The sequence below is a fragment of the Rhinoraja longicauda genome, chromosome 20 (genome assembly GCF_053455715.1).
Source record: "Rhinoraja longicauda isolate Sanriku21f chromosome 20, sRhiLon1.1, whole genome shotgun sequence".
NCBI lineage: Eukaryota > Metazoa > Chordata > Chondrichthyes > Rajiformes > Arhynchobatidae > Rhinoraja > Rhinoraja longicauda.
In genome coordinates this window covers 33,189,114-33,204,099 of record NC_135972.1, presented here as the reverse complement: position 1 = coordinate 33,204,099, position 14,986 = coordinate 33,189,114, and the positions used below count along the sequence as shown (strand labels likewise).

Below are 14,986 nucleotides of genomic sequence, written 5' to 3'. Positions count from 1 at the left end.
AATTGGCCCAAACATATATTTAAGCCAATCTCTGGTAATGGTTGGTGCAACACACAGTGATGAATTGGACTTCCCTAATGGTTAAATGAACTTTATCATATCATATATATACAGCCGGAAACAGGTCTTTTTCGGCCCTCCAAGTCCGTGCCGCCCAGTGATCCCCGCACATTAACACTATCCTACACCCACTAGGGACAATTTTTACATTTACCCAGCCAATTAACCTACATACCTGTACGTCTTTGGAGTGTGGGAGGAAACCGAAGATCTCGGAGAAAACCCACGCAGGTCACGGGGAGAACGTACAAACTCCTTACAGTGCAGCACCCGTAGTCAGGATCGAACCTGAGTCTCCGGCGCTGCATTCGCTGTAAAGCAGCAACTCTACCGCTGCGCTACCGTGCCGCCCATCACCATATATCACCATTATACAATTTTAAACAGAATTTGGCATTGATTTTATAGGTATTGGTATTTTTGAGTGCCTCTGATACAAGCAAAAATGCAGTGTTATTTTGTGCAGTGCAATTTCTAAGCTATTATGATAACTGAAAAAAAAGGCTCCTGGCAAAATAGGAATCAATAAAGCAAACAGACACAGGCATACCAATGGAGCCAACAAAATTTCTATCTCTTTTTAGAGATTAATACAGTTATTTTAAACTATCGAAAGTTTTATCATACACTGAAAATGAAATAATAAAAACACTACAAAATTAGATTTTTTATTTGAGATACATCTTACACATTTGCATCAAACACTTTATGGATTACATAAAACAACAGTAAACTATAATCATTCACATACACATTGATAGATCAGTACTTCAGGTTAGGAATATTCATTTCTAACTAAATCCAAGTTTGGAAGGGAAAACCAAATGAAAAAAAATGGAGCACAATTGTTCATCTTTATCACGTGAATTCAAACAATTCTATGCAATCAAAATGAAATGCAAATTTCAAACTAATAGAATTGTACATATATTTTGGGATTTGCAGAGATATATTTCTATCTGCTACCAGTAAATGTATGAATCTTTTTTGCCTAACTGTAGGACCATGCAGAAATAAAAAGGCTACATTTTACAGCAGATTCCATCCACAACAAAATGAGTGCTTTCTTCTTTCTGAAGGTTGAATGCTGCAAAACTGCATTGAAAACTGTGTGTAACGTCAGGGCTATAGGTGATCTAGCTGTGAGAAAATTGCTTTGGTCCTTAGTTGGGCTTGTGTAGGAAGAAGGAGAACAAACTTCATTTTGGAAACATAATGTAGAGAGTTTTATATAATCAAAGGAACCTCGAATTAGATCCATTAACAAAAAACATCTCACGTTAAATTCATCTGTCCTGCAGGATTTATCTTGAAGTAGGGTCTGAAGTAGGATCTCAACCCGAAATGTCACCTACACATGTTCTCCAGAGATGCTGCCTGACTCGCTGCGTAACTCCAAGACTCTGTCTTTTTTATCTTTGAGTAGCTTTTTGCCACTCGTTATATTTATTCTCCTTCATAAAACAACGGCATTGTTTAGTTTAGTTTAGTTTAGTTTAGAGATACAGCACGGAAATAGGCCCTTTGGCCTACCGAGTCTGCACCGACCAGCGAACCCCGCACATTAACACAAGCCTACACACACTAGGGCCAATTTACACTTATACCAAGTAAACAAACCTAAGTCAATTAACCTACAAACCTGTACGTCTTTGGAGTGTGGGAGGGAAGCGAAGATCTCGGAGAAAACCCACGCGGTCACGGGGAGAACATACAAACTCCGTACAGAAAGCACCCCTAGTCGGCATCGAACCTGGGTCTCTGGCGCTAAAGCGCTGTAAGGCAGCAACTCTATCGCTGTGCCACCGTGAAATGTTCGAGAAATGTTCTTTTCAAAGCTGTTTTTTAAATCTATTTTTAAATATTGCCGAATAAGCTAATAGCAACAAGACCAGCTAATTAAATCTGTCAGTGTAGATGTCACTAGCGCATGAGCCCAAATTATTAAGTTTAACAGAAATGCAATTTTTCAGGATAGGCATCTACTTGTTCTCAATTGGCAGCCCACAAGAAATTAACAAAGGAAAGCATCTGTGGAATGCTAGTTCAGCTGATTCCATGCACCTTTCAATTTAGTGAACAGTGAATCCATTCAACTCGCACAATCTAGTATATAAAGAAGATTTTTGTGTGGTTACATTTGTATTTCTCAATGTGATGAATGCGTTCTTTATTTGCATTCAATATTCTTTGTGAATATATATTTTTTCAATTCAGTATCCCATGAATCAGTGGACACGTGATGTTTTGATTTGGTTCCTTGTATGTAAGTGTAGCCAAGTATGTAAACTTTCCATTACACATCAAGCAATGATAAATGTTTCTATAAAAAAACTGCATAGTCTCTACATAACATTTGCAGTAATCAGATATAGGCCCAACTTCACAAACTGGTAAACTGAGGCTCAAATGAACATGAAGAAAGAGAACTGCTTCAAATGGAGTTTTGCAATATTTGTTGTTGAAAATGGTAATAATGCCAAAGGGAAGGAATCTCGTTAAAGGGTGATTTATCACGTGTTTCACATCATTCAGTTGAAGAGGTGGAGGAATTGGAGAGATTGCACTAAAGTTGGTTGAATAATCAATACAACTTGGACTCATTTTATTGAGTCAATCAATGTGTTAACTCCCACTTTCTTTAAACAACATTACAATGGCATGTCCAAATATGTTTCACAAGATAGCTTGAACTTGGCTTTTACGTTTAGGCACAAGACTTTTAATAAACTGGAGACTGATTGGAAAAATAAAATCTTACATTAATATGTGAAAAATAATTATAATTTCAAAATCTGATATTTCTTTGGAATTCTCTTAAGAAATATTATTTGAAAACAAGCGTATTTTATAGCATTGCAATTATATCCAAGAGAAAAACTTACACAAGCCAATATAGATGTCTTTAAATGGGGAAAAACTCTGTCCATATTCTAAGTTAGATTCTCTCATTTAAAAGAAAAAATCTAACTTGTAACAGTTACTATGACTTACAACAGAGGCATTTAATTACTTGTCAAAAGAACCTTGTGCCATTTTGTTCTAAGCTATGCTAAGCTTAGCTAAAACTTCACAATCATTTACAGCATGATGTACACCATATATCTGGGTTTGAAAGATTTATATACACATCTTCACAAAGAATCTACTGTATCTGAAGGCTATTGTTCTTCCCACAGCAATACTATCAATTGCAGTATCATCTGTTAAATTGGCAGCTTTCATCACCAAGAAACGGGAAATTCCTTCTTCACAAATCTGAAAGCATAAATAAAAGAACAAAGTCATATTGGCGTAGTGCATGGAAACAGGCCCTTCCGGCCTAACTGGCTTACGTCAACCAAGACACTTCTACTGTAAATGTCCCAACCTACCCGTGTTTGGCCATATCCTTCGAAACATTTCCTGTCCATGTGCCTGTCAACATCTATATACTAAAACTCTTGTTTGTTTGTTTGTTTGTTCCTGCACTACAGCCAAAACGGTACACGATAACGTGACAATTTTAGGCCCACCTTACTCACCGTTGTCCCTTTGGTGCTAATGGAAGAAGTTTCATTGAAATCGGTGTTATATTTTTTAAGTTATTCAGATTTTAAAGAAATCTATCTCCTAGGGAGGGAGGGGGGAGGGGGGGGAGTGAGGATAGGGGATGGAATGTGGGGGAGGGGAAGGAGGGTTAGCGGGAGGGGAGGGGGAGGGAGAGGGGGAGGGGAAGGGAGGGGGGAGGGAGGGGGAGGAGGAGAGGGGGGAGGAGAGGGTGCTGCACCAATGCAGGAGGTTTGGGCTCAACGGGTCCACTTGGTCTAGTGTCTTTAAATGTTGTTATAGTATTTGCTTCAACTACCTCCTCTGGCCTTGAGTAAAGTGCTTGAGTAATTATTTTTCTACAAGATTATTTAATCTTAATTTAAATGTGGCCAAACAAAATGTTACTTTTCAAAAGTCTTTATTATTTGAAACTACGTGTGTTTTTTACAAAAGTATCTTGAGTTCTGAAACAGTACTTTCATTTATAGTATAAATTTAGTTTATTCTCCCTCCTTCAAAGCTGTGGTGTGCTTGCATGTTGTAAAACTCCAATCATCCAGAATCCCATCATTTGTACATCCTGATGGTATGGCATTTGGCTTAACTCGTGGGTATACGATGTGCTCACACACCTACTATGTGCATTCTCATGAGTTCAGCCATGTATTCCTGGGAGTGTGCACTGAAGCTGAGATCAGGGTTGAGAACACTGGGATCAGGAACATGGGTCGGTCTGATTATGGACTAGAGTGCTTATATGTTTCAGAGAGATTAACAAATTGAAACCTGCATATTGAAATTCACCAGGCCCTCTTGTGCTCCCGTAAAATTCACCAGACAGATTCCCACTCTTTTACACGCACTGGGTCCACTCAAAAATGTATTATGCACTATGCTATATGTTTTTTTAAATTAAAATTAAAATTGGTTAACATCCAATAGACTGGGAAATCTGCTAACCTGGCATCACCACCAAGGGTGCCAGATTATCAGAGTTTTACGACGCACCACTAACTCGAATATTTTGAGGTCAATACATGGACCATTGTCACAGATCTCTGCACTGTGTAAGACATCTCAGACAAACCTGATTTTGACTCAAATTACTGTTGACATCCAAATATATATCCGAAGTAATATTAGGGGATGGGACAATTTTAACCTAACCAACAGAAAAAGGGTAGATTAGAAGCATCTCACCAAGACATAGGTTGTTTTGGAAGAGGTTTTACTATTGTATGTCTGACCTGGATTAGGTTCACTACCTTGTATGTTAAAAGACAAAAGAAAAAGAAGCAGGAGGTAACACAACCTTGGCGCCTACCTGCTGTCCAGCAAGATCATAACCATTGACATTAATTTCACTGTCCTGACCTTCCTTTCACTCCCCAGAATCCCTGAGAGCTCAAATCTCTATTGATCTCACTTTTATTAACTGAGTTGCCTCAGCCTCTGAAGTAAAGAATGCCAAGGATTTCTGGTCTCTTGAATTGAGACATTTCTCCCTCATCTCAGACATAGAGTCATGGAGTCATAGTGTGGGAACAGGCGCTTTGGCCCAACTTTCCCACACCAACCAACATGTCCCATCTACACTAGTCCCTCTTGCCTGTGTTTGACCTATATCCTTCTAAACCTGTCCTATCCATGTACCTGTCTAATTGCTTCTTAAACGTTGCCATAGTCCCTGCCTCAACTATTTCTTCCGGCAGCTCGTTCCATACACCCACCACTTTCTGCGTGGAAAAGTTACCCCTCAGTTTTCTATAAAGTCTTTCCTCCTTTACCTTAAATCTATGCCCTCTGGTTCTCGATTCCCCTACTCTGGACAAGAGACTCTGTGCGTCCATCCGATCTATTCCTCTCATGACTTTACACATCTCTATAAGATCAGCCCTCATCTCCCTGCACTCCAGGGAATAGAATCCCAGCCTTCTCAACCTCTCCCTATAGGTCAGACCCTTGGGTCCTGGCAACATCCTTGTAAATCTGGTCTGCACCCTTTCCAAAATAACAGCATCTTTCTTATAACATGGTGCCCAGAACTGAACACAATACTCTAAATGCGGCTTCACCAACATCTTATATAATTTCAATATGACCTCTCAACTTCTATCCTCAATGCTCTGACTGATGAAGGCCAAGGTGCCAAAAACTTTTTTGACCACCCCATCTACCTGTGACGCCACCTTCAAGGAACTATATAACTGCACTCCTAGATCCCTCCGTTATAAACTTTCCTGAGCCTGTCCATTCTACTTAATCTATCCTCATGGCCTAGACCTCGTATCTAATAAATCAATCTGATAAACATTTGTTCCACCAATAGACAATAGACAATAGGTGCAGGAGTAGTCCATTCGGCCCTTCGAGCCAGCACCAGCATTCAATGTGATCATGGCTGATCATTCTCTTAGGCAAATATAAGTTTCAGTTCTGACAAGGTTATTGACCTGAAACAACTTTGTTTCTGGCTCACGGTGACCTCCACTTAAACTGAGTATTTCCAAGTTTAGCTTTTACTTCAGATTGGCAGTACTTTGCAAGTACCTTCTTCCTTTGGTAAGGAAATGTTATCATTAATTCCAGCAATATTTCCCTGCCCTTCTACTCCCTTGCTTGCAATTATATCTAATACGCCATTTGCTTTTCCAATTTTTTGCTGTTTTTTAAAATCTTTTTGATTTGTGCATAAAGGCAAAAAGAAAACAGACCACCCCCAAATTTTCTAGCTTTGATTAAACCGTCTTCAATAATCACATTCTTTAAAGAAACGTTTGTTTTGCTTCACGATAATCTTTTGGAACATACACACTGTGGAATGTAATTAAAACAGCCATTAACTTTCACACTTCATCTCCTGCTCTTGATCCCTTTCAAATGATTTAAGATACCTCAGTAATTCTATTGGATTGATTTCACTATGGAAACAGTTTCTGAAACCATAACACATTTTCAAGGCTTTATAAAATGACCTTATAAACAAGGAAGCTTGAAGTCACATTGTCGAAGCACCAATCTTCCACAAATAAGATAACACATGGAAAAGTCACAACATTAATTACAAACAAGCAGTATTAACCTAAAAATAATGATTGAATATAATAATAATTCATATGATCTAACATTAATAACCAAGATATTAGAAAATACTCCAAACTTTTAAATAAGATGGCACGGTAGCGCAGCGGTAGAGTTGCTGCTTTACAGCGAATGCAGCGCCGGAGACTCAGGTTCGATCCTGACTACGGGTGCTGCACTGTAAGGAGTTTGTACGTTCTCCCCGTGACCTGCGTGGGTTTTCTCCGAGATCTTCGGTTTCCTCCCACACTCCAAAGACGTACAGGTATGTAGGTTAATTGGCTGGGTAAATGTAAAAAATTGTCCCTAGTGGGTGTAGGATAGTGTTAATGTACGGGGATCGCTGGGCGGCACGGACTTGGTGGGCCGAAAGGGCCTGTTTCCGGCTGTATATATATGATATGATGATGATATGATATGATTAATTTGAGCTTTATATGGTTCTGTTCAACTGACCAGGCAAATACAAAATTCACACAATATAATTTAGACACAGTACTGGAGTAACACAATGGGCCAGGCAACATTTGGTATAATCCAGCACTGTGTGTCTATCTTTGATACAAACCAGCAAAAGACATCGCTGAAGTCTCACCTGTTCAGTACTGCCTTCAACCACTGAAGGTCACCTCACCTTCTGTCTCCTTTCTCTGTTCATTTATTTATTTACTTATTTATCTATTTATTCATTTCCCTATGTTCTCAAAATCTCTGTAAAGCGTCTTTGAGTATAAGAAAAGCGCTATATAAATAAAATGCATTATTATTATTATTATTATAGGACTTAACATGCTGCCAGATCCACTGAGTTACTCCAGCACTATGTGTGTGTTTATCTTTGGTGCAGTTCTTTGCCCCTACCATATAAGTATGTTGTTTTACACAACTCAACTTGACCGCTTGAGATTGCTCCAATGATCACCACTATGTGCAGAATATGTATTTATATACGTGAATGTGTGTGTGTGTGTGTGCGTGCGTCTGTGTCTGTGCGTGCATGCGTCTGTGTGTGTGTGCATATTTGTGTGTGTGTTTGTGTGTATGTGTGCATGCGACTGTGTGTATGTATCTGTGAGTGTGTGCATCTGTGTATGTGTGTGTATGTGTGTGTGCGTGCGTCTGTGTGTGTGTGTGTCTGTGTGTGCGCGTGTTTGTGCGTGTGTTTGTGTATGTGTGCGTGCGTCTGCGTGCATGTATCTGTGTACGTGTGTGTGCGTCTGTGTGTGTGTGTGTGTGTGTGTATCTGTGTGTGTGTCTGTGTGTGTATATATCTGTGTGTGTGTGTATCTGTGTGTGTGTCTGTGTGCGCGTGCGTCTGTGTGTGCGTACGAATATTCTTAATTTATATTATGCTTTTAAGTAGTTTTGAGATTGGCAGATTTGGCTGACTTCCTAAATATCATGCCACACATCGTCAGCTAGAAATGCTATACATAACAATTTATTTTGGTAACACAGGGCTTGCAGTACAGAAGTATGAATACATTTGAATGAGATTGAATCCACTTTTGACAGTGGAAGTATATATTTTCTTTCCCAGTGCTTGGAATGAATCAAGATACTGGAATTATTCGATTAACAGATAAGATGGCTCCTGAAGTATTTTGTTGTTCAATTATTCATAAACAAATGAGGAATGAGTTGAAATGCAAAGTGCCAGATTTTTTTTAGCTCATTAAAATGGTGGCAAATGTCCTAATTTTGAAGATGCTTTGAAGCATAAAGATGAAAAATCTATTTGCAAGGAATCTGCTTGGAAAAAGCAATGTAGTGGAAGTCATCAAAATATTTTCAATATAGAAATTAAAAGAGAATGCATGAATATTATTAAATTTTTTAACATAGAACAGAATTGGTTCCTGATATCCATTAGATGGATACCTCCCAACTTGGAATAGTTGGAATAATTGGGTCCGATGTTATGGTGTGGCCCAAGCAATAAGTTGTTTCTTGCCAAAAGTTCTCAACTCTACTCCCTGTTCAGTTACTAACTAATGCTAAATTAGATTTTGTGTTCTTGCCGAACCATTCATACTTGATCGGTTGCTTTAGATTGTCCATTTTCCACATCCAAAACATCAACAGCATTTGTTACTATCGTGATGTGCTGAAATTTTAATCTTGCTTTTATAACATTTAACTTCAATTTCTCCCATGCTTTTCTGGATATTTTGGAGATAACGTTCAACCTTCTCAGTCTACTTCCTTGGTTTAGTTTAGTTTAGTTTAGGGACACAGCGAGGAAACAGACCCTTTGGCCCACCGAGTCCGCGCCAACCAACGATCCCCGCACATTAACACTATCCCACACAGACTAGTGACAATTTACATTTACACAAAGCCAAATAACCTACAAACCTGTACGTCTTTGGAGTGTGGGAGGAAACTGAAGATCTGGGAGAAAACCCACTCGGTCACGGAGGATTGTACAAACTCTGTACAGAGAGCACACGTAGTCGGGATCGAACCCGTGCCTTTGGCGCTGTAAGCGCTGTAAGGCAGCAATACCACGGGTGCCACATGCCACACACCACTCAGGTCTCTTCTGCTGACCACCATTATCTCTATCTCAATAGAGATGCTGTAATCACCTACTAAACATTTCTACATTTTCTGATTTTCAATCCACTAGCTCTTCCTTATCTTAATCTATTCATCCAGAGTTCCTTCCTTCGTACTTTCTTTGATCTGTCATGGATTGTCAATAATACAGCAATCATTAATATTAAGAACTTTTACTCACATCTGCGTACTATAACATTTGTTCTAAAACCGGATGGCTTCCTCTGTCTACCTTCCATAGGGAAAGGAAATTCCCTTTCTAGTCACTTACCACTGGCTTTAATTTCCTGCTTGGCATTCAATTTACTGCACATTCTTTCTGTGAAATAGCCACGGGTGTTTTGTTACATAAAATGCAAATGCATGCAAGATTTTAAAACATTCTGTTTATAAAATATCAAAAGATATTGAAGATTGGTGAGGACTGAGATTTCAACTCCACTCCCTGACCTACTTAAGGATGGTAACAGATCACATTAAGGAAACAGATCACATTGCCTAGACACCAGAGGAAGACAGAAAACCCAGCACAGTGCCAGGGCAGTAGGGCTGCTGCCTTACAGCGCCAGTGACTTCGATGCTAACTACGGGTGCTGTTTGTATGGAGTTTGCATGTTCTCCCTGTGACAGCGTGGGTTTTCTCTGTGTGCTCTGGTTTCCTCCCACACTCCAAAGACGTACAGGCTTGTAGGTTAATTGGCTTCAGTGAAATTGTAAATTGTCCCTAGTGTGTAGGATAGTGCTAGTATGCGGACGGGGTGATCGCTGGTCGGTGCGGTATGGTGGGCTGAAGGGCCTGTATCTGCACTGTATCTCTAAAGTCTAAATGCATCAAACATGGACTGCAAATAAACCTTGCCCTACATTGTTTCTTTACTCTTGTGTTTTATCCTTCCTTTTCAAAGGTAGTTCCTAAAGGTCTCTGATGATGTCTCCATTCCGGATTTACAGACTCTATTAAGGAAAGGGCAGGAGCTGCTTGAGGAGCAGATCTGTGGGTTACATGGAAAGTTATTCCATCGGCCTCTTTTTCAAGTTTCTGCATGCTCCCTGCAAAAGGATTTGAGATTCCCATCATGTCCAGACCTGCATGATGACTTCCTGACTTTTGTACTCAATGCCATTAGCAATGAAGGCAAGCATCCCTTATGCCTTCTTTGCCACACTATCTACTTGTGATGCCCACCTTCAGTGTGCTATGAACTTAGACTCCAAGATCCCTCTGCATGTCAATGCTGTTTTGGGGTCTTGCCATTAGCCGTATACTCTTTCCTTATATTCATCCGCCTAAAGTGCAACACCTCAAACTTGCCAGGGTTAAACTCCATCTGCCATTTCCCCATCCATTTCCGCAGCTGATCTATATCCCACTGTGTCTTCTGACAGCCTTCCTCACCATCTGCAACTCCTCCAATTTTTGTGTCGTCAGCAAAATTATTCACCAACCCATCTACATTTATGTCTAGGTCATATACTATATATATATATAATGAGTGCGTGTATCACACTCAACAGATGGCTCCTGAGATTTGTAAAGAGATCCCCATTTTTCAGTTTGAAATCATAAACCTATGTTAGCAGGTGTCGGTGTTGTTCAAGAAGATGTGGAGTAGGGTAGCTACATGGTTCTTGTTGATGTCCAGTGTAAAGCCCACATATCTGTATTCTTCAGTGCAGTCATTGATAATCCAGAGCTCAGACCCACACCACGTATACCCACATAACTTTTTCACACAGAGGATGATGAAAATCTGGAAGGAGTACAGCAATTGATGCTGCTCCATGCATTTTCTTTTGACATTGCTTCTTGGTAAATGACTCAAAGAATCACTCTGCAGCCTCTGGGTGAAGACAGGCCGAAAATGATCCTTGCAATAGTTTTCACTGTACCAGGCAGCAGGAAGAACTAGAACTTATTTTTTCCTCTAATATTTTAGATGGTTCAGCATTAAAATTTTTAAAAAGCTGATGGACTTCTTATGGGTTTGCACTACAATTAGATGAAATCAAGTCCTCGGGTTCTCAATTTGCACTTTCCTCCTTCACCTGTGTGTCCACCTATCACTCGTCAGGCCTTGCCGTGCCCCGTCCCACTCCCCTTTCCCAGCTTTTGCACCCCCGTCCCTTGACTACAATCAGAATGAAGAAGGACCCCGAACCGAAACGTCACCTGTCCATGTCCTCCCGAGATGCTGCCTGACCTGCTGAGTTACTCCAGCACTTTGTGTTCCGTACTTGAACTTTGAGCTTGGGGTAAAATATAAATAGTCTCACCTATGCCATATGGTTTTGTTGAACCTGCTGTTGCTGCTGTTGTTGCTGGAGCAGCAGCTGTTGTTGCTGCCTGCGTCGGGCAGTTCGCAGTTTCTCAAACCTCGCCTCCATTTCTTCCAGCACCTTGGGAGTGTAACGCACCACCAGTTTCACACTGTCCAGGGCGGCCTTCAGCAATTCCACGGCCTTTTCATGGTGCTCCCCTTCCACACTCTGAAAGTCAGATTAGATTCTGAGTTCACACATTTAAGAAGGCAAGTGTGTACTTAAGAACTAGTTATGTAGGAAAATAACTGCAGATGCTGGTACAAATCGAAGGTATCACAAAATGCTGGAGTAACTCAGCAGATCAGGCAGCATCTAGGAGAGAAGGAATGGGTGACGTTTTGGGTCAAGACCCTTCTTCAGACTGATGTCGGGGGGGGGCGGGTCAATTAAAGGATATAGGTGGAGACAGGAAGACAGTGGGAGAACTGAGAAGGGGAGGGGAAGAAAGGGACAGAGGAACTATCTAAAGTTAGAGAAGTCAATGTTCATACCGCTGGGCTGTAAGTTGCCCAAGCGAAATATGAGGGGCTGTTCCTCCAATTTCCGGTGGGCCTCACTATGGCACTGGAGGAGGCCCATGACAGAAAGATCAGACTGGGAGTGGGAGGGGGAGTTGAAGTGCTCAGCCACTGGGAGATCAGGTTGGTTAAGGCGGACTGAGCGAAGGTGTTGAGCGAAACGATCGCCGAGCCTGTGTTTGGTCTCGCCGATGTAGAGAAGTTGACATCTGGAACAGCGGATACAATAATAAGAGGTTGGAGGAGGTGCAGGTGAACCTCTGTCTCACCTGGAAAGACTGTTTGGGTCCTTGGATGGAGTCGAGGGGTGAGGTAAAGGGACAGGTGTTACATCTCCTGCGGTTGCTGGGGAAAGTGCCCGGGGATGGGGTGGTTTGGGTAGGAAGGGACGAGTGGACCAGGAAGTTATGGAGGGAACGGTCTCTGAGGAATGCAGAAAGGGGATGGGATGGGAAGATGTGGCCAGTAGTGTGGTCCCGTTGGAGGTGACGGAAATGTTGGAGGATGATTTGTTGGATACGCTGGCTGGTGGGGTGGAAAGTGAGGACCAGGGGGGATTCTGTCTTTGTAACGAATGGGGGAGGGGGAGCAAGAGCGGAGCTGCGGGATATAGAGGAGACCCTCGTGAGAGCCTCATCTATAATGGAAGAAGGGAAGCCCCGTTTCCTGAAGAATGAGGACATCTCTGATGCCCTAGTGTGAAACACCTCATCCCGGGCGCAGATGCGGCGTAGACGGAGGAATTGGGAGTAGGGAATAGACTTTTTGCAGGAGACAGGGTGGATATGAACTTAAGAACTGTTCATCTCTGATTTCTCATCCTAAATTTCAGGCCAAAGTAATATTGATTATCCTGAAATTACAGGAAAATAACTGCAGATGCTGGTACAATCTCTGTCCCTCTCTTTCCCCTCCCCCTTCCCAGTTCTCCCACTGTCTTCCTGTCTCCAACTACATCCTTTCTTTGCCCCGCCCCCTCCCCTGACATCAGTCTGAAGAAGGGTCTTGACCCGAAACGTCACCAACTCCTTCTCTCCTGAGATGCTGCCTGACCCGCTGAGTTACTCCAGCATTTTGTGATATCCTGAAATTACTTACACTTAAGTCTACAATTCCCTCCAAAGACAATCACTTACCACCCCATTGACGGACAACAATTGATCACCGCGCTTTAGGCCCCCGTGTCTATCTGCCACACCTCCAGGAATTATGCGAGAGATGTAAATAGGTGAATTTTGTTCTTTTCCACCCATCACGTTAAATCCGAGGCCTTCTTCCGTTTTTGGTAACTCCACCACGCGAGGGTGAGAATGGCCTTCACTGGCGGCGAAAGCAGCAACAGTGGCCTGAAACAAAATTACCATTCTTAGCAATTCTATTGTTAATGCCATTGCGGTTGATAACTAAATCACTTCATACAAAATCTACAGTTTCTTTTCCTCTCAGGGTTTTGCTTCCATGAGACGTTCCTCAGACAATGAAAGTGCTCACTTTTCACCACAATGCCTCAAAAAGCAATTCATGTACGTTTTACAATAACACCCAAATAGTCAGAAAACCTATCAACACCACATACTTCAGCCTGAAATTTAAAATGGGTTCCGGGTTTCATAGCAAACAAGGAATGAATGACTCTGGCCTAGATATTTGTATAGATGGTTTTGTTTGTGAGTTAAGCACACGGCATAGCATGTATTTCTGGAGTGGTTTCAATTGGACAGTGCCAGTTATGAATTGCACTTGCACAGGTGATATAATTGCCATGTCAGAGGAGCGTGGAATTTGCCTGCGACCAGTGAACGACAATTTTTAAAGTACTAATCCCTGAGCAGATCCCACACCAGGACTTATTTGTCTGCACCGTCTAGCTTAGCCACACCTCTTTCTTTCCCTCCCCCCCGAGCTTGATCACTGATGAGCCAGATACTGACCTTGACCTCTGATTGACCTTTGAGCTGGTCTCTAATTGACATCCCAATCTGACTCAGAATAAAAGGATGCACCTTGAGAAAGGAGACAAGGAGGAATTTCTTCAATCAGATGGTAATGAATCTGTGGAATTCATTGCCACAGATGGCTGTGGTGGCCAAGTCACTGTGTATTTTTAAGGTGGATATTGACAAATTCCTGATTAGTACGGGGTGACTGGGGGCTATGGGGTGAAGACAGGAGAATGGGGTTGAGAGGGGAAAGACGGATCAGCCATGATTGAATGGCGGAGTAGACTCGATGGGCCGAATAGTCTAATTCTGCTCCTATAACTTATGACACTGACATTTCTTATTCTGGCGCACAATCCTTTTCTCACACATCCCCACACAAACCCACACCCCCACCACCTTACCCTCCCTCACTTGTAACCCCCAATCAGCGCACGCTCCCAGTCCTAGCCAAAACTTTGGTGACATTCTCCACAATCGCGTGTAGTGCGGAGTTTGCAGTGTCAGTGGCGTTCAATAGCACCTGTGGCTTTGGGAGTTGCCAAGCCTCAGACGCTGCTGATTGCTGCCACTATGAACCCGCGCCTAAAAGAATCCAGTCCCCATTGCACCAATTTAATTTCCAAGCCTATGTCTTTTTCTTAATGCATTGATTTGAAGTAACCAAAATTAAGATATGCATTATTTTTCTTTAAACTGATTACAGTATAAAGATAACAACTGTGCTGTCTCAGATGTCAGATTTCTCTTGAATCTGTTGGTTATTGGCCCAAGTTGGCCCAAGGGACTGTTTCTGCACTGTATGATTCTGTGACTCGATGTTATGTAAGATGCCATAGCTGTTTGATAATGTTTAGTTTAGTTTAGTTTGCAGCTACAGTTTGCGGAAACAGGCCTTGCAGCCCAACGAGTCCGCACTGACCAGCGATCCCTGCACATTAACATTACCGTATACACACTAGGAACAATTGT

General features: G+C 41.7%; 1 protein-coding gene across 2 annotated transcripts in view; it reads right to left on the bottom strand.

Annotated features, from left to right (window-relative positions):
- Nucleotides 1-714: 714 nt before the first annotated feature.
- Nucleotides 715-14,986, bottom strand: part of lin7a (lin-7 homolog A (C. elegans)) — an 88,934-nt gene continuing 74,662 nt past the window's right edge. For both annotated transcript variants that reach the window (XM_078417373.1, XM_078417372.1), the window contains exons 4-6: nt 13,211-13,420; nt 11,509-11,721; nt 715-3,318 (exon numbers count right to left, since the gene is read on the bottom strand). In XM_078417373.1, the coding sequence (XP_078273499.1) occupies nt 11,509-11,721; nt 13,211-13,420 (423 nt within the window). In that variant the 3' untranslated portion in view covers nt 715-3,318. The remainder of the gene's footprint in view (nt 3,319-11,508; nt 11,722-13,210; nt 13,421-14,986) is intronic.